General features: G+C 36.3%; 1 protein-coding gene across 2 annotated transcripts in view; it reads right to left on the bottom strand.

Annotated features, from left to right (window-relative positions):
* LOC114651824 (cytokine-dependent hematopoietic cell linker) overlaps positions 1-24,285 on the bottom strand; it is a 139,021-nt gene that overhangs the window by 42,602 nt on the left and 72,134 nt on the right. For both annotated transcript variants that reach the window (XM_028801816.2, XM_028801815.2), the window contains exons 4-6: positions 13,524-13,564; positions 2,145-2,292; positions 612-664 (exon numbers count right to left, since the gene is read on the bottom strand). In XM_028801816.2, the coding sequence (XP_028657649.1) occupies positions 612-664; positions 2,145-2,292; positions 13,524-13,526 (204 nt within the window). In that variant the 5' untranslated portion in view covers positions 13,527-13,564. The remainder of the gene's footprint in view (positions 1-611; positions 665-2,144; positions 2,293-13,523; positions 13,565-24,285) is intronic.

Here is a 24,285-nt window from a genome sequence, read left to right as displayed (position 1 = left end):
AAACTGTGTGCTTCCGAGCAAACAGTCCCTTCTTTCTGATGAGTTTACAGCTGATTGTTTGAAAATAAATGACGTCAACAGGAACAACAGAAACCCGGCAATGTCAGATATGCACTTACGTCAGTATAACTATAGTGAGAATGAATTGAAAAATAATGGGGAAAAAGCACGAGCAGTATACTTTTGGCTTAATTCATGTGTATGTTGTTTCAATTAACATGATCTGGCTTTTAGTTGATGATTGTGTTTGCAGGTTTACTGAATGATCTTAATTTTATTAATGTTGTTACATTTAATTTAAAATCCTGCTTGCTTTGTTAGATGTCTTTTGATGTTATGCTGCAGGTTAGGAAAGAGTGCTACTAACTTAAATATTGATTGACTCCTATTAATATAGGATAATTTAATATAGGTTGAAATTTGAGCAAAATGAGTTGATCTTTGCTAATGTTGATTTCTTGTATGGGATTGATAAAGAAGAATTAGTTTACCGTTACTGGATACGACATCTCTGGAAATTTTGGAAGTTTTCAAATGCATTTAAAAAAATACATAAACTGACATTAATTTTTGATGCCTTGTTCATAAACTGGATGGACTGATAGACTTACATTGAAATCTGGAGATGAACTTGCTTTAGCATTTAACATTGGAAACTGCCTGTCTAAAGATAAATAAAAAACACTGTATTAGGCAAATACAAAATATACTTAAACAGAATTTTTTCTATGGATTTTAATATTTTCCTTCAAACAGTACAATTAAAGGTACCAAAAAAGTTTCAACCAGTTCAAAAATACTGAAAATAGTATTCTGTGCATTAAGAGAAATAGTATTACGAGCATCCCCACAAGCCAGTAATGTTTTAACTTTTTTTTTACTTAAAACTTTCCCAGCCAAAGTCTACTAAAATGTGATCCCACATTGTATTAAACATTATGTATTAAATATAATTGAAAACAAATAATTGTTTTTTAGATGGGCATTGTTCTCTTGAATATAAGCACATAGAACAACTTTAATCTTTGTATAATACTCATATACATATATACAATGATATGGAAATATATACATTGAAAATAATTTTCAGTATATTTCATTAAACATGCTTAAATGAACCATTTGCCTATTGCTGTCACGATAGGAATTGGCTCAAGAAAATGCTGATCTAGATATGTGAGTCAAAAGATCAGTGGATTGATATTAATTTAAATTATGAGTTAGAGGTTTACTTAGCATGTTCCACATTGAGGGTGGTATAGTACTTACCCCTGCTCTTTTACGTTCCAAGAAACCGTGTCACTGTCTGATTATCATTTTTTTATTTAAGTACTCTGGCTTTATTCTCATATACTGTACCAGAGATGTCCACGTTAGAAAAAGTGGCAATTCTAAAATGACAGATTGTGAGTATGAGTATTAATGTGCCATGAGATGGACTGGTGCCTTATCCTGGCATGTTTCCTGCCTTCTGCCCAATGCTGTTGGAATACACCCTGGCAACCCAGGAACTTATAGTTAAGTTAGTTCAGTTTGAAAACAGATATTCTGTATTGATTTTATGTCACATACAGGCTAAATCCAGCAATACACATTCATGTTTTTTTTTCTGTGTGCAATGAAAAGCTACAGACCAGTAAGGTATACCTGCCAATCAGTCATCCCATTACAGATGTGTGGATGGAACACAAAAATACTGTATATTACACACAAACATCTGTGTAAGTAGGAGTTCAGAAGTAAAGTTGCAGTCTGTGATTTTTCCTTGTATGGACTAAAACTTAAAATTGCAACTTGCTTTGTTTCACTTGAAGCAGAATTGAGAAATACTATATTTTGGTTATTCAACTACAATTCTCTCTTCTGCTACTGTAGATACACTAGCTGCTTATTTTCAACTTTCTTTTTAACTTCTGTGTGAAGGGAGGATTTTGCAAAACTATGTTTCAAGTATCCAGCAGATGTTGCCCTGAGAAGTAAATCTGATTAAACAATCAACACCCATTTCCATATTGATTAATATTTATTTCTCTTTGGGGAAAATGGAAAAAAGTCAGTGTCTATAATACAGTAAATCTGTCTATTTGAACTATACAGATATTGTGAAAAAAACACGATAGAAAACATTTATTTTTTAAATTCACCTGCATACTCATGGTTGTTATCATCATGTCTGGCTGGCAGGATTCGAATAGGATGAGCTTCCTCTGGGTCTTCAACAATGGTATATTCTTGTTCATCTGCTATTTCATAGTCTGAATCCTCATCTTCATGACTCATTATCCTAGGATCCTGTACAATATAAAATAAGGTGTTTTTAAATGTTATGAAAATATTGTAAACTCTGGAGAAATTTTCAGAAGCAGTAAAGGTCATACATTTCATTGTTTATGTGTTCTTTAGTATTTGGACAGTTGCTCTTGACTAATTAGTCAAGATCAGTCAGCACATTTGCAAGACATCTCACGCTCCTGATTGCCAACTGTGCAACACTGATATACCTTTTGTATCCAATGGAGGTTCCACCTTCCAAGCTTTACCTAATGTCTAGGTTTTAAATGCAATGTCCATGTTGGATATAAGCCATGGACTGAATGTCTTGGCACTAAGATGTGATTTGGCCACATAATCTGCAGGCCAAGAGGCAGCCATCTTGGATGTAAGCTTTCACAGCCTTATTGGAAGGAGACAATGTAGAAAGAGAATATCCCAGTCCTTTGGTATGGCAGGCATACAAGATATGTATGTAGGCTTGGTAAGCATCATAGTCATAGTCAGCTATAGTGCAAATACACACAGTTCAGAGATTTGGTCTGTGGTAGATTGGTGTTAGAATAGAACATACAGAAGACACATCAGAAGACATTAGAGAGGATCTGTTTCCCGCTTATCAGCATTCCCAACCATCACCCCACACAAACACACACGCTCACACCCAACTCATATGCACACTACCTTTTACAATCTGACTCCACACACCCCCACCCACATACCCATACATAACTGTCAAAGTTAAATCACAAAGCCAGTTCAGGATGGGAAGAATACCGTTATTGACACAGTTACTCAGTACATGTTGTAAGAGCCAATCTTAGAAGGTTAATGCTTTAAGTTGAACTCATATTAGTGTTTGCTTAATTTGAATAGAATTAAATTTCATTCATAGCTATAGATTATCATTATTTTAATACAGTGTGTTAATTAAGTCAGTTTTGGATTAGTCTCATTGCTAGCATGGACTGATAGACCCATTTGCAGATCGTAAATGAGATAGGCATACAGTTTTCTGACTGTTTAGAAATGGTTCAGCTGTATGAGCAAACTTAAAGAAACAAAAAGGATAAAGCCATGAACAAGGACTTTTCTTTACTTTGTAATACCAACTTTTTCTCTATTTTTGTGTGAACTGTTTTACTCTGAATCTTTACTAAAGCTTTTAAAAAACGAAGATATTTTGTCTGTGGAATCATTTTGATGTGTCACACTACTGCCAGAATCCCATGAAGCAAACAAAAGCTGCAGAACTTTTGTAATTTTGGGTAAATACAGCTACACATGTAAAGAGATTACTGACTTACAGATGGCGGTAACATTTCTTAAATACACTTGTCAATTACAGAAGTATATGATTAGTTTTACATATCATGTCCTTGCGAGTTACTGATAAACAAAACCCAAGGAGTCAGGATTCTGCTACACTAGATTGTTGTGGTTTTCTTATCAATACTTGTGCTTGTAGAGGAGTAGCAGCAGGACTGGGTCACAGATCAAGAGGCTCTAATTAAAATGCTTTCTGAAGGCAAAGCCTAATAATTAACAAGCGCAGAAGTTACTCAATATGATCAATATACAATCAGTTTGTGAATATTATATTTATCAGTAATAATCAACTCTCACAATCCCCCCTTTTGTTCTAATAGAACAACAATAATCAAACATTATTTACTTTAAGCAACTGATTCAGGTACTGTAAATGTGCAATGCTGTAAGACAGTTCAAGTGACAAGGTAACATAACCAATAACAGGAGGGGAAGCAGTAGTATTTACCATGATTTTGTGATACGTGACAGAAGGATTAGCATAGCACCTTTCAAAATACAGTAACCGTTTCTACCCTATCACCTTGCAGGTGCCTCCCTGGACTGCCAAATCATATCCAGGACCATTTGATTCACAGTTCTAGTAGCAAAAGCCTCATCTGAAAGTTCTTGAAGGGTGTCAGAGGTGAGATTGGCCACCAGTGTAGTGCATCTGCCAGTTCAATTATGCGTACTCTGGCAGTAGGCTCAAAAATGTAAGGCAAAGGAATTGCTCCATACCACAGGCCATCACTGATGGGAGTTACCTGAGGAACTGAGATGGAGGCATGTTTAACCTATTCCAGTGGTGAAACAGGGCCTGAAAGAACTGTCATATCAGGTAACCCATAGGCCAAATAAGGTGATCCACACCAGTCTGAAGGCCACCACATATAAGCCCGATGGCCACAGTCAAAGTAGGTGTTGTTAGCTGCCTCAAGTCTAATGGATAGCATAGCTAGAATTTGAACACCAGAAAAGTTGAACAACTGTCCAAAACCCTCATGGAAAAGTGAGGATGTATTTAGGCAGTTCTGGAGATAGAAGAACAGTTCCTCTTAAATCAATATTCAGGCAGCACAGCTTTTGAAGTGAAGAAGTCGGCTGGTGCAATTGATAAAGGTGCAATTTTTCAGGCAAGGGAAAAGATATGTTTGAGAAAGTTCCATAGTCATATTAGGAGGGGAACCCAGTACAATTTAGTTTCTGCAGGTTAAATGCATCTCTCTGGAGTAGTTCAAGAGAAGAAGTTACCAGGTAGAAATCTTAACAATCTACTTTAACATAGTCCTATCAAAAAATAAATCAATTATACACTCGCTCACTACAGGCATAAGAGGCATCTTGATCATGAGTATGTTGGTGACACTATAATGGATGGTACCTTTAAAGTTGAACAGAGTCAACAGACCCATGAGTGTTTCTGGCTGTAGTGGTATTGACTGAATAGGAATGCCATGTTTTCTGGAGTCTATTTCTATGCTATTTATAGGTGAGCAAGCTTCATGTTAGCTAAAAGGATTATTGAGATTGTGTCAAATGCTTCAGATTAATAATACTGCTCTGATGTTAAAGTAGGCCTTGCCCTGCTGTTAATTTGGAAGACAGCAGTCAATAAAAAAAAACATGTTTTGACAGGTAAGCTCAGTATTACTCATGCATTATTGCATAACTCTCCTTTGTGGCCCACCAGGCTGGCACTACCACCTGAACCCAACACAGACAAGTGTGGGACACAAGTTCAGGTAAACACGGTTTTTATTTTCTTTTTCCTCATGGGAAACACCTTTCCCATTTCCTACAGGCACAACACAGTCCAAAGCACAGCACAACTCAATAGTCTTCTCTCTCTCTCTTTTCCTTCTCTTCCAGTCCTTGGGTCAAGCTTAGTCTTCCTCCTCCCGACTCTCACTCCCCGAGTAGTGGCTGCTGGCTCCTTTTATAAGGCACACGGAAGTGCTCCAGATGCTTGATTACTCATTTCCGGGAGCACTTCTGGGTGTGGTGGAAGAACTGCCCATAAGGGCTCAGCAGATCCTGCCGCAGCACCCCCTGGTGGCGCCTGCGGAACTAAACAGGGCTGCACCACACTCCAACTTCCATGAAGCCCTGAGGGAATCCAAGACACCTCTGCAACCCAGGGGGGTTGCCATCTAGTGTACCAGGGGAGGTACAGTAACGCTTTGGCCACGCTTGCTCCCCTGGTCCTCCCAGCGAGGGGCCCAGCTGCATGCTACACCTTCTACATTTCAAGATAACAACATCTAGTTTTTTCTTGCTGTCTTGTCTTAAAGAATGTTGATTCTACATTTTCTTCACCACTGCACTCACAAAGTATAGGTCTACTCTTTCTTGTGTATTTGAGCATGAACGCAGCATAATCAATGAAGCATTGTGCATTGTGAACTTCTGGTGCAGTATTTATTTATTCTTTTGGCACTCTGGACATTGCACTTCTTAAATTTCAACACCTCCAAATATACATACTCATCCTTACTTTGGCACAATATAGAGAAACCTTGCCACAGTATGCTAAACATGTCATGTTGGATGACGGGCACAGACTCCACTATAGAAATCCCAGGATTGGTCAAGGTCACCAGCACTGTGATTTTGTTTTTGACTTTCTGTTTTACAAGTTTAATCTCCTTCATTGTCAACTCATTATAGTTCATGTATTGATTATTGGACATATATTGTAAGTTTCTGTTTATGTCTAACCAGTTTCTACCATGTTCTCTGTTTATTTTAATATATTCAGCTCTATTTATATGAATACCACTTCCATATTTAGTAATTATTATAATCTATACCAGTATTTTAACTGAGAATTGTTCAGTGCCTGAACTCAGTGAATAGTAAATAATGCTACACAAAAAAATAAGTTGTATTGTATTGTATTGCACAGTGAAGAGACCTTGTTTTCCTTGTTCTAGCAGCACAAGAGGCGTGGCTCTTCTAGCAGAGACATTAAAACAAAATACAAAAGTTAACATTGGAAGTTAGGGAAAAAGTGTGCTATGAAAATTTAGTTGTAATATCTTATACAGCATAACTTGTTCAATGACTTATATTGTTCCACAGGAAGAATCCTAATCCACTCTTTACAACTCAGAGGAACAGTTCTGTTCTATATTGTCTTAAATTAAAAAAAAAATCAAACTACCTTTAGAAAGAGGTTTTTGGAATGTTTTCAAAACTTAGCTAGAACTAACAACTAACCTGCTATGTCTGTGCTCAACCTTTTATTTTAATTGCCATTTTATCCTATACAAAAAGCAACTCAGGTTGTATAGTGTCTTTGTCAGGAGGGGCTTGAGTTCTGAGTTTCATGAATTGTCTTCACAGCACACTGTTTTACAGCTATGATTTTTTTTTGTTTTTTTGACTGGGTTGTGCTCTGTTATTACATTTAATTTTGTGCAACCTATAGTACACAGCCAAGCAGCCTATGCTAAAAAGAGCAGCAGTGTTTGCTTTAGGAAATATGTGTAATGTCATTAGGAAATTGGTGGGAAAGCTGTTGTTTCTACTTTGCTATCCATTGCCTGATAAATGTTCTTGTTTTAATAATAGAAGGTGATTATATTTATTATGAATTCTTAGTAACAAATAATAAATGATATATAGCATTTATTTATTTATAATCTCTATAACATAATGTAATGTAATAGAAATATTTCCTATTGCTGATAATCTTAAACTAAAGGTAACTATACTAATAAATAAATTAGAATAATTTTCTTTAGTCGTTAAGCATATTTACTCAAATTATTGTAAATAAATAAAGAGAATAACACAGGATTAAGCAAAATGTGTTTGATCTTGTCATAATCCTTCATCATCATTAAACTATGTTAAAGCCTCCCATTGATAGAAGGATGTTTAAAATAATCTTGCCAATGTAGAAACATTTTAAAGTCTAATTTTTTAAGTGTACACCATTACACGGAAAACAACTTGTTGCTACATTTATGTACAAGTAAATATTAAGTTTACCAACTGTACCACTGTAATTTTCAAATGCAAGTTCAGTGTCCACAAACTCCTTTGCCACGATACAGATAGAAAACAAATTGTTATTACTTAGAAATCTTTCCTTTTCTGAAGATGCTTTCAGCTCTGCAAAATATTTCATATTTTATTCATGAATTATATGAAATTTCTAACAGTGTGTGTTGACTGCTGAATATATTCACTTCTGTTAGAAATGCCATAATGTAATGGGCTATAGCCTATAGTATCGAGAAAAAGGTATGTGCTTTTCTCATCTTTCACTGAGAATGTTTGACACTGAATGTTTTCAAGCAGTCAACCAACATCTAATATTAGATAATAGTCATATTGATGAACAAATAACATTTTTTACCTTTTTTAATTTATGTCAAGGGTCTAATGAACAAAGTTACCCAACACTACTGCCTAAATAAGCAATTACCACGTAGTCAACCCAATTAAAGGGATAATTGGAGTCGCCTGACTAAAAACAGCCAGGCTTGATTACAGATAGCCCTACTCAATATACTGTAAAGCGTGCTTATTTTGAGCAGAACCTTCAGATTTAAGTTGCCTACACAAAGATTCAAGAAATAAAAGAAAGAGCAAAAAAAGTTGTTATCTAAAAATTTGGAAGGGTTTTCAAAGTCATTTCTAATTATCTGGGACTCCACAGAGACCAGCGTGTGAGCCATATTCTCTAAATGGAAAGCATTCTGAGTAGTACTGAATTTTCCCAGGAGCAGCTGTCCTGCCAAAATTAGTCTAATGGGATAGCCTAAAATCATCCAGTAAGTCATTAAGTATTTAAAAAAGCTGCAAGCTTCTGTTGTTTCAGTAATCAGAAAGACCCTGGACAAAATGGACTTCACTAGAGGACAGCAAATCTAAAAAGAATATGAATGCATTTGATAGGAAGTACCCAGATGATGCTCAGGACTTTGGAGAGAAGAGGCAAAAGTTTAACTTTCTTGCTCCTATTATGTCTGGCATGAAGAAGCCACAGCATTCCACTAAATGATCATCATGCCAACATTCAAGTATAGTGATCATGGTGATCGGGTGATTTTGTGAGTTTTGCTACTGTAGGACCTGGATGATCTATCATTATTAAAAAATAATTAATTCCTGAGGACATTTTCCAGTCTCCATCTGTGACCTAAAGCTGAAGTATTTTGGTCATGCAGCAACACAATGATTCAAAACATAAAGGAGGTTTGACATCAGAATTGCGGCAAAGAAGAAAAATTTAAATTTTGGACTGACCCAGTCAAAGTCCAGACCTAAACCCAAGGCAGGACCTAAAATGAGCATTTCATAGTGAAAAACCTACCTAAATCTATCTAGATTAAAGTAGTCCTGCAAGGGAATGAGGACTAACCACCACCATCACCACCACAGTTGACATGAAACCCTAATATTAAACTATAGAAAGTATGGAATTACAGCCATTGCAACTTAAGGTGGAACAAACGCTAAATTCTCTTTCATAGCATTGTATATAAGAAGCCGTTTTAAAAGTGTATTTTATTACACACTAGCTACTTAACCTGTCAAAGAATATATTTAAAAATATTTCATACTTGATATCTCTTGCCTTATGTGAATTCTCATTGTTCTTCTTATATCATTCTTCAGTGTCCTTGTGTGTCTCACTCTCTCTTGGCTGGTGCTTCCTCTGTAAAACCAGCTCCTCAGACTCTGTTATTTGCTCTCTTCCTGTCTGCCTTGTGACTACAGCCAATGGTAAATGGGCCCCCATTACTAACTGTGAAAACATCATTTGTATACTTCCCATCTTTAAAGGCAACTCTTAGTATTCATCCTACACCTTTCCTCGGTATCCTCCTGTGTCTCAACCTCTCTTGATCAGCATTTCCCCTCTCAATCCTGTTTGACTGAGCAACCAAAGGGAAAGTAACCAATAAGGCCAAAACCAAACTGAGCAATCAGATTGCTCAGAGGAACTAGATGCACAGACACACACACACACACAATGCAGCTTTTTATTATAAAGTAGAACATACTAATTACATTTAGAATATTTTGATTCTATAATATTTTGTATAATAAAAATTTTATCCTGTCTAGGCAAAAAAGGTATATAAAAATGGGAATAGCTACAAAAGAAGAAGAATCCTGAACATTATATAATGATTAAAAACTGTTTTGAAACCAAATGAGAACTACAGTATATTAGAGAAGACGCAGAGAAAATAATTTCATATCAGCAAAGGTCCATCCCCAGCTGTGTGATTTAAAGGTAACTTCTTAAACAGATCAGACCAGAAATGCATGTGATATATGTTAGACAACAATGTAAATTGTGTTTCTTTTCCATACTGTGACATTGACATATGATGATTAGGATGTCCTGTGTAAGTGATCATTTCTAGAGGGCTAGTGATCTATCTGTAAATTTGTCATTTATTATTACATTTTTGTCAATACTTAAATTCTCTCATTAGTCTAACATTCTTAAGAACCTCATTTCAATATCTGTAGTTATTCACATACATTTTTCTCAAAAAATCTCCAAATCAATTCTGTGTAATAGTGAAATAAAGAGCGAATGTTTACATATATAGTACATCTATGGCCATAACAGTACCTTTTAATTGAAATTCTCTATCTGTCTGCTATTGCTAACAGTGGTTGCAAAGCTGAAACTTAAAGGAATTGACAGAATTCAGGTGTGGAGCCTTTTGCTTAATTTGACTCAACACAGGAAACCTTATCCGGCCTGGACACGGAGAGGATTGACAGATTGATAGCTCTTTCTCGATTCTGTGGGTATTGGCGCATGGCCGTTCTTAGTTGGTGGAGCGATTTGTCTGGTTAATTCTGATAACAAACGAGACTCCCTCCTGTGTCTTAGAGGGACAAGTGGCTTTCAGCCATGTGAGATTGAGCAATAACAGGTCTGTGATGCCCTTAGATGTCCGGTGCTGCACGCGCGCTACACTGAATGGATTAACGTGTGTCTACCCGGTGCCGAGAGGCGTGGGTAAGCCGTTGAACCCCATTCATGATGGAGATCGGGACTTGCAATTGTTCCCCACAAACAAGGAATTCCCAGTAAGTGCGAGTCATACACTCGCACTGATTAAGTCCTTGCCCTTTGTACACATCCCCCGTCGCTACTACCATGGTCGGATGACTTGGTGGATTATATACAAGCAGCCGGAACCGAAAAGAACAATGAACAGTCAACGTGGCTCAGAGGTGCATGTGGACTGTAGCAGAAACAAAAGCGACTGAGGCAGTGTTTGGAAAATGAACAGTCAACGTGACTCACAGGTGCATGTGGACTGTACACAGACGAAAGCGACTCAGGTGAGGAGTTGGGGGAAGGCACATGAGCAGGCAGTGCCTACTGAATGGTGACTAAGAGATGACTAAGAAATCAGCAGACTAGAATGGCGGGGGGCACTCCCCCCGTTCCGCCATCCACGTCCGAGCTCCGTCCAGCCCCATTCCTCGCTCTGGGAGGTGGAGGCGTGACAGCGGTCCTCCAGTTTTCAGTCATGGACAATTGTATGTTGCCCTCTCCAGAGTTCCATCTTTTCATTCACCTAGAGTCGTATCCTCAAACCCACCCCATTTGGACAACTGTGTCTTTCAGGAAGTATTCACCCATCACTACATAATTATGCGGTGTATGCTACGCCGCGGGTTGGCTAGTATTGCATAATTCTTCTTGGTCTTTTTTAAGCACTCAAATTATATTACTTTCTTTGCTAAGCTTCACCCACTCATCCTCATTTTGAGCACTGTTTGCATCATTGGTTAATATAATCTGATTATGTCTGTTGAGCCCAAAGCAAGCTAAACAGATATGTGTCACTCCCAAGAATGAGGCCTGTACTGCTAAAACAACAAACTTCACATATAAAACATGTAAAGCTTGTTTAGGTGGAAATGCAATTGGGTCTTCTACCAACTACTTTTTTAAACTGTATTCTAGAGAAGGCAGAAATCTGGTAAAATCATTGGCACTCCAAAATGAGTCTTGAGGTATTTTGCTATTACACAGCTAACTTAAATTTTCTTTACTCAAAATTAGAACGCACATGTGAGATACTTTAACCTTTTCAACTGACAAATTTTAGATAAGAGGCTAGTGCCTGAAAGTCTTGTCAGTTGAACAAAAGTGAAATGGATTTTGTGAAAGCTGAATGGCCAAGTAGGACCTTAGAATGTTTTGCATAGCCAGTGTGTTTGCAGTGTTTTGTTTCCAATGAGCATGAACCTTGACTTATGTGAAAATGATTTAGTGCCGTGTTCAGTGTTTTGAGAAAGTGTCTGCTTTGCTAGCAAAAAGAAAGCCAGGTTTGTGCACTTATCTGGGCAGAAAGGGGAGACAGAGTGGTTTCCTTTTATTAGATTTTTTAAAAAGGCTCTCTTAGTTTAGGTTAGTTCAGCTGATGATTTGTTGCAAAAATGAAGCTATACCCTTTGTTTGCTCTTCTGAATTGTGTAAAGTACTAGGCTCAGTTATGAAAATGGACACCTTTTATGTGCTGCTTATCTGCTTGAAAAAGGAGCTCTCTCTCTCTCTCTGGCAAGAAATCTTTCTTTTGATTTTTTACTTAAGGGTGTATAATCTGCCATTAAGGAATTGGGCCATCTGGGACTGAATGAAGACTGCACAAACCCACAAAGGTTGTATCATCTTTGTATTGTTTATAACTACTGCTGTTAGTTATAACACACTTCCTCACACTGATGCTATTCCTGCAGCAGTAAAGTGACTTTTATATATTTATTGAAAGTGTATTCCTTTTTGGAAGGTCAGATTTTGGCCTTCAGTTGCTATGATTTATTTATATTTTTAGATTATTAATTGTTTTTTTGTTATTACTTGTATATTTTATTAGATTTTGCTTTGTTGGAAAGTGTTACACTTTCTCAGACCATCTTCAGTGCCCGAAGTAATGAATAGCTTCAGGGCATGTTGTAGGCAGATTGCCACTTCTTTCCCACAGTGTTAGCATCTGAAACGAGACACCCTTTCTAATGAGCAGCATGGGTGAATATCCTAAAATGGACTAAGGGGACAACTAAGCAGGATACACAGTCTCTATCTATTTCTCTATTTCCACCTCAAACTTCGAGAAGTCCCAAGATAAAAACTAATGTCACTTCAGCCATGCCTCTGCAAACTCTGTCCCTTCTGATGCTGATCCTATATAAACCTATATCCCAGCAGAAGTTGGAGTTCATTGATAAACTTGCTTCAATGGAGGTCAGACAGCCAGAAGAAGCACCAAACCTTTGTGAGAGTCAGTGAGCTTGGGAAGCTCAATGGATTTTTTTTTATTTTTGTCTTAAAATTAGATGAAGATATTAAGGAGGTTGCCTTTATGAGCCTGCATTGTGACTTAATAAATCTGTTAAAAATATAATGGGAATTTGTAACAGTGAAGCAAACAGATTCTATACTTTGAACTATGTAGTCACAGTTGTAGTTTCAATATTTTTTTCGAAAAAAAAACCTGCAGTGAAACAATAGTAAAATATTCCTTTCTGATAGCTATCAAATATAACACTTATGCTCACTTGCTGTTACATACTATTATTTAAATATTAAAAAGCAAATTTACGGTGTAGCACATACAATAAACGTCCCTTTTCATGTCATTTGGAACACTTTTAGAAAATATATTTAACATAATTATGATAAACACTGTAATCACACACTTCTGTATCTTACATAATACAAATTTCATTGATACAATTTGAAAGTATCTTTAAAATATGTTGTGTAATGATAGCAATATTTGTAAAATTTGATATTACATATACAATGTGAAAAAATAAAATCTGAAAAGATTTCACAATGTTAGGAGTGAACTTCAACCAAACTATAGAAATAAAAAAAATAAAAGAAGTTAACAAACATGTAAGTTATATAACATGTAATTTATAATTTGTCAGGTACTTACCATTATTTTTGCAGGTGCATAGCTATTTCCTACGACTGGATCTGAAACATGAAACATTACTATTATTATAATATTGCGTCTCAGAGTTTCATTTCAGACATATCATTCAGTTTAATTTATGTCCACCTAAGAGCTCAGTGTAATGTGGCATATGCTATGCAGCATACAATAAACGCAAAATATAATAATGAAGCATAAACAGAGAAAGATCATGCCATATAATCAAAGAGACACGTTGTGTACAATTATTTTAGAGTCCAGATTTTATTTGTCCTAGACATGCCACATTCTGAGATGGATCTTTTTGCAACCAAGAAAATACAATTTGACTTCAACAGAAGATGTCTTATACCTGTATTTGGTCAAAAATTAATGATGACACATTCACTCCAAGGCAGATCAAGTGTTACCATGTATATGAATAAGACTCTGGTAGTTAAATGAATATTTGATTTAATTAACTATTATTTCATTATATGATCAAAAGTCTGGGAACACCTCTCCATCGCCCCTATGTGAACATGTTGAACATCTCATTCCAAAACAGTGGGTATTAATAAAGAGTTGACCACTTTTTTGCAGCTATAATAGTCGCCACTCTTCTGGGAAGCCTTTCCTCAAGATTTTGGAGTATGTCTGTGGGAATTTGAATAATTTCTACAATTGTCTAAAATATATTTGTATGTCATAGCATTAACAGTACCCTTCACTGGAACAAAGGTGCCTAAGGCAAAGCCCTGGGATATAGTTTCAGACCATTATCCATCCTCCACCAAACTTTACAGTAGGCACAGAGGAGTCTGGAAGGTAGCATTCTCCTAGCATCTGCCAAAACCAGATTAGTATATCAGACTGCTAGATAGTCATCACTGCAGAGAACATCTTTCCAGTGTTCCAGAGTCCAATAGCAGTGTAATTTAAAGCCACTCTATCTGATGCTTAACATTGCGCATGGTGATCTTGGGCGTGTGTACAGTTGTTCGTCCATGGAAACCCATTTCATTAAGGTCCCAATGCACAGTTCCTATGCTGATGTTTTTTCCAGAGGGAGTTTGGAACTCTGTAATGAGTTATGCAGTAGAGGATAAATAGTTTTTACATGTTGTGTGCTTCACTAGTCAGCAGCCCCACTCTGTGCCTTTTGGATTATCTACCACTTTGTGGCTGAGGTGTTGTTGCTCCTAGACACTTTGACTTCACAACAATAGCAGTTGACTGGGGCAGATCTAGCACAGCAGAAATTTCACATACTGACTTATGTCCTTGGTGGCATCCTACAACAGTGCCGTGTTTAAAGTCACTGAGCTCTTCAGTATGACCCATTCTACTGCCAATATCAATGGAGGTTGCATAACTACTGTATGTGCTTGATTGTATGAACCTGTTAAGAATGGGTGTGGCTGACATACCTGAACACAGTCATTTGGAGGGTGTACTTTTCACCATATAATGAATCTAAATAAAGCAAGCAATAATTAGATTTTTTTTTATACTGAAAAGTGCGTATTTTGCAACTATTACCATTTGTAAATGACTTAGGAATACTTTTTTTCATTTTATAGAGAATACTAAAAAAGCTAAAATGTTGTTTTTTTCTTTATTAAAGGCTCTAAATGTCACATAAATAATACTAGCACAAAGAATTTGTATGGTCTTTCAGTATCCCCCAAATTTAAAAATCTTGCTATAATCACAATTTAATAATTAACATCAGGTAAAGTTACTGCTACTTTCAACCAAACTAATAGATAGATAGATAGATAGATAGATAGATAGATAGATAGATAGATAGATAGATAGATAGATAGATAGATAGATAGATAGATAGATAGATAGATACTTTATTAATCCCAAGGGGAAATTCACATAATATACTTTTACAAAATTATGTTGCCATACAAAGGTTGTTATAACCTAAGGACTGGATCCTAATACTATTTGATGCCAAATGATAACCTATGACCAAAAGGACCTAGTTACAGATAAAGTATCTACAGAATAGAAACACATTCAATTCTATTTTATGCAATGAACTTTTATTACTGTGTTTATTACTGAATTACTAAGCTGTTATGTGAGAATTAATATTTTGTGTTAAGCAATTTATCATGCTTAGAGAATCACAGTCAGCAAATATGTCTTTTTAGTATTGTCATGCGGCTTTCCATTTAAAAATAACAGTTGCTGAAAAAAGGTTGAACTGGTCTGGTTGAATAGGAATTGAACATTAGACTGGGGGCCACCTTGGTGTATCTATTAATCACTTTCTTACTGCTACATAACAAAACTTTGACAACTGTTCTGTTTGTATTTATTAAGTCTTACAAACCATTAAAGACAACACTTTAGAATAGGGGCTGATTATAGTGAATATTAAAGGACTAGCAAAATACCCGCGCTTCGCAGCGGAGAAGTAGTGTGTTAAAGAGGTTATGAAAAAAAAAGGAAACATTTTAAAAATAACGTAACATGATTGTCAGTGTAATTGTGTTGTCATTGTTATGAGTGTTGCTGTCTTTTATATATATAATATACACACACACACACACATAAACATATATATATATATATATATATATATATATATATATATATATATATACATATATATATATATATTCATATATATATACATAAATATTTACATATCTACATATATATACACATATATATATATATATATATATCTAGACATACATACATAGACAGATTGACACATATATATATACATATCTACATATATATATATATGTAATTATGTTATTGTTATGAGTGTTGCTGTCATATATATATATATATATATATATATATATATATATATATATATATATATATAGCAAAATACCCGCGATTCGCAGCAGAGAAGTAGTGTGTTAAAGAGGTTATGTAACTATATATATACATAAACATATATACATATATATACATATCTACATATACACATATCTACATATACATATATATATACATATACAAATTTACATATCTACATATATATATATATATAAAATATAGACATACATATATACATACATACATTCACATATATATATATATATATATATATATATATATATATATATATATATATATATATATACTGTATATATACATATCTACTTATTGGCTCCTGTATTTAGGATATAGCGGGTTGGATAATGGATGGATGGACATCTGTATGCATAGCCCTATTTGCCCGTTTTCATTTTTTTTCTTTCTTCAGTAATATTTCAGTAAACCCGGAGCTTGTCAGTTCAAATCCTGGTACTGACACCACTGTGTGACCCTGAGGAAGTCACTTCACCTGCCTGTGCTGCAAAAAACAAAAGTAATGTAACAAATTGTACCTCAGATGTTGCAAGTTGCTGGAATAAAGGCATAAGTAAAATAGATAAATATGTATTATACACATAGGAACTATTCATTTATTTTCAGTTAAGTCATCTGCAGCAAACCTTTATAAATGAGGGTTTCTCATTTTTAGATAGTGCAAAATGTTTCTTCTTCATTGACGCTTTCTCTTGGAGAGCTTTTTTCATTTCATTGAAAATTAAAGCAGCAGCTGCCAAAATATGTAGCTTTCTTATTAATTTTTCAACATTGTGTAAAATAAATTTATAAAGTAACATAAAAGGTTTAAATACTGGTTATCCTTTTACACTAAAATATTACTAAAGAGATACAAAAAAAGTAAAATGGATATGTTCTTTTTCTTTAAGGAGATTAAATATTACTGAAGAAAGAAAAAAAAAATTAAACAGCCAAATGGGGCTATGCATACGAACTTAAAAGGTTTAAATAAAACAGAAATATATATTTTATTTTTACTTGCTTAACTTGTGGAGGGTGTATCCTGTAGCAAAGCCCTAACTTTTTTCGTGAAAGCCCGTTTCAGTCAATAAGTCTTAAAAAAAGGTGTAAAGATATTGACAATAAGCTAAGCAAACCCAGGAAGACATGGAATCGTTTAAATCAGGCATGTGCAACCTTGACAGGACTATGGGCCGGATTAGAAAGTAGAAAGATTACGCGGGCCGGAGTACTTCAGGATATATATGTACTTCTGAAAATCGAAAATGCAAGAAGGCCAAAAAAAAAACAACAAATATTTATTAATATATTATTTAATAAAAACTCTTTATTAATGCGACGATTGAGATTGCATGGTGGTCACAAGCTTATCAATATTAGGAGATATTGTGGACGTGGAAACTCGCAACGTGTTTTCTAGGTGCTCATCAGTAATTCGCGTCCTGGTTTTGGATTTTACGAAGTTCATCCTTGAAAAAAGTTGCTCGCATTTATAGGTGCTGCCAAATAGAGTCATTCTTTTCTGAGCAAAAGCTGTGAGCTTTGGAAACTTGTCACGTGGGAAATAGTTTTTATAAAAGTCAAGTAATTCAATATCATTGAATTTTGATTTCAGGACAAGGTTCTCTTGTAGTTCAATTAATTCCACTTGCAATGAAAGTGGAGCTAGTTCGACATCAACATCAAATGGACAAGAGAAAATTTGCAAGTTTGCTTCTTGATTTTTAAAATCACGGAACCTAGTGTTGAATTCTCCACTCAATGAATTTAATTCATTCGCAAACGATTCACAATCAAAATCTTCGTGGTTCGCAAGTGTGGGAAAATGATAAGTATTGCCTTCCTTTAATTGGCTTTCCCAGAGTCGAAGCTTATTTTGAAATGATTTTATGTGTCCATAAAGCTCATGAATCATTTGTCCCTGAGTTTGTAATTTAGCATTAAGTTCATTTAGATGTGTTGTTAGGTCGACAAGAAATGCAAGATCACACAGCCAGGGTTTGTTTTCTAGCTCAGGAATAGGTTTTCCTTTCATGTCCATGAAAAGAGATACCTCATTTCTCAAATCATAAAAACATTTCAACATTTTTCCCTTGCTAAGCCAACGCACTTCACAATAAAATGTAAGATCTTCATGATCAGAAAGAACATCAGCCAGAAATTCTTGAAATTGGCGGTGATTTAGCGCCCTGGATTTAATGAAGTTTATACATGCAGTTACTGTGCCCATCACATGTGCAAATTTAACTGATTTTGCACATAAGTTTTGCTGGTGTATAATGCAATGCAATACCGACAAATCTTCGGTACTGATTTTGTTACTTGATAATTCGGTTTTTATTTGGGCAACAACTCCGATGTTTGGTCCAATCATCGATGGAGCTCCATCGGTGGATATTCCGCATAACTTTTCCCACTTTAAATCAAATACAGTAAAAACAGTTTTTACTTCCTGGAAAATGTCTTCACCCCTTGTTGTATTCTTCATTGGTTGGAGAGCAAGCAATTCTTCCGTACAATTGAAGCTAGCGTCAACTCCGCGAATAAATATAGCCAATTGAGCGGTATCGTTGGAGTCTGTACTCTCATCAAGAGCAATGGAAAATGCTTCAAATTTTGATGCAATATTTTTAATGCTTAATTTTATGTCACTGGCCATTTCGTCGATTCGTCGGGTTATTGTCCAACGAGAAAGACTTATCTTTTCCATTTCATGGCTTTTCTCTGGACACAGAACATTCGTGACTGCAGTAGGGCATTCCTTGACAAACTCGCCTTCAGAATATGGTTTTGAGTGCTTCGCAATTTTTTCGCTAACAATAAAATTTGCACGAACAATATTGTCAGCTACATCAGTATGTTTGCGGAATAACATCTGTTGTGCCGATACACATTTTTTCAAATTTTGTATCTTATCTGTTCTTAGTTTACCTTTGTAACTGTTGTAATTAGCGTGTTTTGTATTGTAGTGTCTTTTAAATTGTATTCCTTTAAAACTGAAATACTTTCCAAGCATATCAAACAAAGAGGTTTTTTCTTTCTGCATTATAAAAAAATAATCGTCAGTCCATTTCTCTTGAAATGTACGACTCTCAGCGTCCACTTTTCTCTTCTTTGTTGAAGCCATCTTAATTAGGGTTTGATCAAAAATTCACAAGTATTTGTAAGTATTGAAATGTAGGCCGATATAGCGTGAAACTCGAACCAACATGCAGATAGGTACAGCACTAGCAAAAACCATGAAAAGACTGCGCTATGCTACACACGACAGCAGAGCAGAGAGATGCAGCAGAGTCAACGACTATGTGACTACGAGCTCTTGCACACTTTAAACGTGCGACAGTTCCGGACGTGCCGTAAAAGAGGGGGAAGCACAATATAAAGTACAGTGGACCCTTGACTTACGAACTCAATTCGTTCGCGAGGGCTGGTTGTAACTCCAGTTGGTTGTAAGTCAAGACTATTTTTCCCATAAGAAATAATGGAAATACCCATAATGCGGTCCGAACCTCCCACTGCAACACTTACTTAACCTTTTCATAATAAAAAAAAGGGTTGTATAATGTGCATAATTTACCAAAACACCAATAATTTTTCTAATGTACTAACCAAAAAGTAATAAAAAGTGCCTAGCCTACAGAAACAACAATTTCATACTGTACTCACCATTTAATTTGACATCTTTGGGCTGCAGGAAGGGAGGAGGATGATAATGAAACTGAAGGCTTTTTAAAGGCTTTCTTTAACTTGCGCTCAGGCATTTGCAATCATTTCAATAGCTTCTTTTGCGTTAATTTTAATCTCCTCCTGCCTACAAGTTATTCTGACGAGAATTTTTCTCAGCATTTCCTTGCGATGATACAAGGAACTGTTTCTGAACTCTTCTGAGACCCCCCCCCCCCCCACCCACTCCCCACTCAATGGGAACGACATGCTGAAGTGCGTCCTGAAGCGCGATTGCCGCGACTGTGGAAGCTTGCTTGTCCATTGCCGGGCAGGGATATCACATGCATATCACCCATCGATATCTTTTCTGTTTGCTTTGGCTGAGAGACTCAGCACAGCTTTAAGCCGGCTGTTGCCCCAGCAACAGATAAACAGTCTTCCATACGGAGTTTGGACTTTGGCATGTCTTCTAGTTGGGGGAGGTCCCAAGAGAGTTTACAAACCTGACATTTTATTGAATGAGTGCCGCATTAATAGGAATGTTTCTGTTTGTTTACAATCGCGCAAGCGGATACACGTGACCGCATTCAGGTCGTAACGCAAGATGTTGGTCGTAAATCAAAATAAAAAATTTTGGTCGTAAATCAAGTTGTTCGCATGTCAAGCCGGTCGTATATCAAGGGTCGACTGTACTTCAGAAAGCACTGGCCGCATCATACTATCAAAAATAATCCAACAATACCACAAGAACAAACAGGCATCACCAAGAGGGTTAATGGGCCAGATTCAATGATATTTGGAAAAGTCGTCGCGGGCCGTATAAAATCAGTACGCGAACAATTACACTTCAAATTCAACCTACCAGCAATACATTTCTTTGTTAAAAAGAACCTGTCCAATTTTCCTCACCTCCCACCTACCTCTATACCGGAAAAAATATTGCTCAGTTTCAAGGACTCAGACAGCATTCCTGTCTCTCTCTATATAAAAGAAAATCATAGAATGGAAAGCAAATGCAAGGCTACGATACGTGATAATCTCGAAAGACATTTTAAAGACCCGCAAGACCAAGGAGACTTGCCACGGTGCGTCTTGCAGGGACCGTAAACATGAGACTTGGTGGCAAGAGATTGTCCCAGGGCCGTAGCAAAAAGGACAGCGGCTGTACAGGCTTTAAAAAGATTGAAGGGCAGCGCGACAGCAGCTACCCCAACCAAACGCGAGCAGCGTTATACATCCTGCAAGAAAGAATTCAACCACGCCCGGGGCCAGAAATAAAAGACAGGTATTGCTTTTACAACATCACGCGATACCAGGCAGTGAGCCATCATTTAAAACAAGTCAACAGACCTCTAAGCTAGCAGTTGTTGGATTGCTTTTGGCAGGCAAGCATCATGTGCTCCGAGCTCTTAAAACAACGACATGCGTCAAGCAGAAGAGGCAGCTAGCAAGCAGCAAAAAGACAGCAAATGATCCAAAGGCATATCCTTAGTGTACGTTCAGCCACAACACCCTTCACAACACGAGCAGTATTATACGTCTGGGAAGAAAGAGATGTAACCTCGTGTGGAGCAGGAAATAAAGAAACAAGTATTGTTTTTTACAAAAGTTTTTAAAGTAAAAGTGAAAATAATGCATGTGTAACAATTCACACGAAAATAACAATCTCTTTAAATTGTAGATTGCCTACCTAAGGTAAAGTCATCCCTGATGAATGGGGACTTGGGAATGAGGGGTCCTTTCATCGGATTAGCGCTATTTCAGATGTGGAATGGCAAAATGGGGGAGGCAGCTTGATGAATGAGGTCTCCAGGACTTAAAACAAATCCAAATCATATTATGTGATATCATCTAATGTGAAATTCTACTCCGTACTTCTAGAATTTTTATTTTTACACTGTATTGAGGATTGATTCTGTTCTATGTATTGTATTGTATTGTATTGACCCCCTTCTTTTTGACACCCATTGCACACCCAAACTACCTGGAAAGGGGTCTCTCTTTGAACTGCCTTTCCCTAGGTTTCTTCCATTTTTCCCTACAAGGGTTTTTTTTTGGGAGTTTTTTCTGGTCTTCTTAGAGAGTCAAGGCTGGGGGGCTGTCTAGAGGCAGGGCCTGTTAAAGCCCATTGCGGCACTTCTTGTGTGATTTTGGGCTATACAAAAAATAAATTGTATTGTATATCCGGTAAAGCAAAGACAGGGGTTGGCGAGCGAAGCGAGCAGGGGGCAGAACCCCCTAGTAATATATAAAACTATTTTATAGTCCCTCCCTTTCAAAGATCCAAGAGAAAAGTGGGAAAAGGATCTCTTACTCAATATTTCAGAAAAGGAGTGGAAAGTAGCAATGCACAGAATTCACTCAAGCTCCATATGCGCAAAACATAGAATTATTCAACTTAAAATTATATATCGAACGCATCTCTCTCGTTTAAAATTTAAAATATTTCCAGGGCAAGATCAAACCTGCGAACGCTGCAATCAAGTTCCCGCCTCACTGGGTCACATGTTTTGGGCCTGCACCAAATTAACATCATTTTGGACCAAAATCTTTAAATGCCTTTCAGACAGCTTGGTGTCACAATCCCTCCTAATCCACTAACGGCTGTGTTTGGTGTACTTCCAGATGGACTTAAAGTGGAGAAGGACAAATACACTGTAATTGCCTTCACTACATTATTGGCACGTAGACTTATCCTGCTCATTTGGAAGAATCCTCAGTCACCTATTCTAAGTAATTGGAAAAAAAATCAAATTTGCACTTAGAGGATCTGTACAAAACTTTTTCAAAACCTGGCAGGATCTAATCAATAAAATTTTAGAATAAGCATTTAAATTGAGAAAGCAGGTTCTCTCCCCTCTTTTACTCCATTTATCTTTATTCGTTTATTATTTTATCTATTCGTTTGTCTTTACTAGCATAAAGGTTTAGACTGCTGACTTAGCTCTCTTTCTCAGGGGTGGGGGTTGATTTGTTTCAAACCTTTTTCTTATTTTTCTTTTTGTAAAACTCGAGCCATGTGTATGAAGTGTTATTTGATTTTAATAAATTTAATAAAATAAAAAAAAAGGAAAAAAAAAATAGCGCTAACTTTTACAAGTAGACAAAATTTTCACTGGGTGTTACAGAATCAAATCAAATGTATGTTTTTATTATAATATAGTAATAATAATAGCAGTTCACTACTCAAACTGCAGAACTCCTGGACTTAAACCCAGAACCTTTTGGTTATAAGTTCTTACCTCTGTACCATCCAAGAATACATATCAACTTTCTGTTGATTGATATTTGAGCTTGGGTTTTTAACTCATTGACAACAACATGTAAAATGAATGATTTTGTTTCTTTGGTTATATTCTTGAATAAAAGCACACATGTTTATTTGATATTTGGACTAAAGTCTTCACACATTATACACTTCATGTCATTATTAGTATAACATGGAAAAAGTTTCTGTTTTAGGTTTACATTCAGCATTTCTTGCCTCACATTTCCTGTCATCCTACACTTACCCAGATATTTGTTGACATGGAACACGCATGAAATGCATATATTCTGAATAACAATATACTATATTATTTACCCTATACAACTCCAAGCACCTCACACCCACATAAACACCCCTGAGTTTTGAGAATTTCACGACTGATTTCAGCTCTGTTAGGGGTACAGTAAGCTACTCATGCTGATCGACACATTTGCAAAACAAAAGACGCTGATGGTGAGGTGCGAAGGAATTTAAGGTGGCCCGGGATTACGAGATTTTTTTGTAGGCTTCAGGGATTCTAGTGTTAAATGTATGATAATAAAAAGTGTATCTTAATGAGATCAGCAACAGTTTAATTTTATATAATGGACTTTACAATTTTACATGGCTGGGAATGCCAACCAGGTAGACCGCTAACAACCTGAAAAATGTGTAAGAAGTCAAGCACGCATAAAATTGCAAATAACATATTTCATCAGTTTACTTGCACCTGAGAAAAGGAAAATTAATATCTTCAGTAAATATCACAAAAACAGCCCATGGAACACTGAGTTCTTGCATGAGGTGAGCTGGTCATTCAAACAATACTGAGGATAATCAAAAAATACAATTGTTTTAAATTTGACAGTGGATAGCAGTGCTGCCTTGCAGTTAGGAGACCCAGGTTCGCTTCCCGGGTCCTCCTGGTGTGGAATTTGCATGTTCTCGCTGTGTCTGCGTGGGTTTCCTCCGGGTACTCCGGTTTCCTCCCACAGTCCAAAGACATGCAGGTTAGGTGCATTGGCGATTCTAAATTGT

The sequence above is a fragment of the Erpetoichthys calabaricus genome, chromosome 5 (assembly GCF_900747795.2).
Source record: "Erpetoichthys calabaricus chromosome 5, fErpCal1.3, whole genome shotgun sequence".
NCBI classification, from domain to species: domain Eukaryota; kingdom Metazoa; phylum Chordata; class Cladistia; order Polypteriformes; family Polypteridae; genus Erpetoichthys; species Erpetoichthys calabaricus.
Note: the sequence above shows the minus strand (reverse complement) of the source record. Positions and strands in the feature narration are given on the sequence as shown.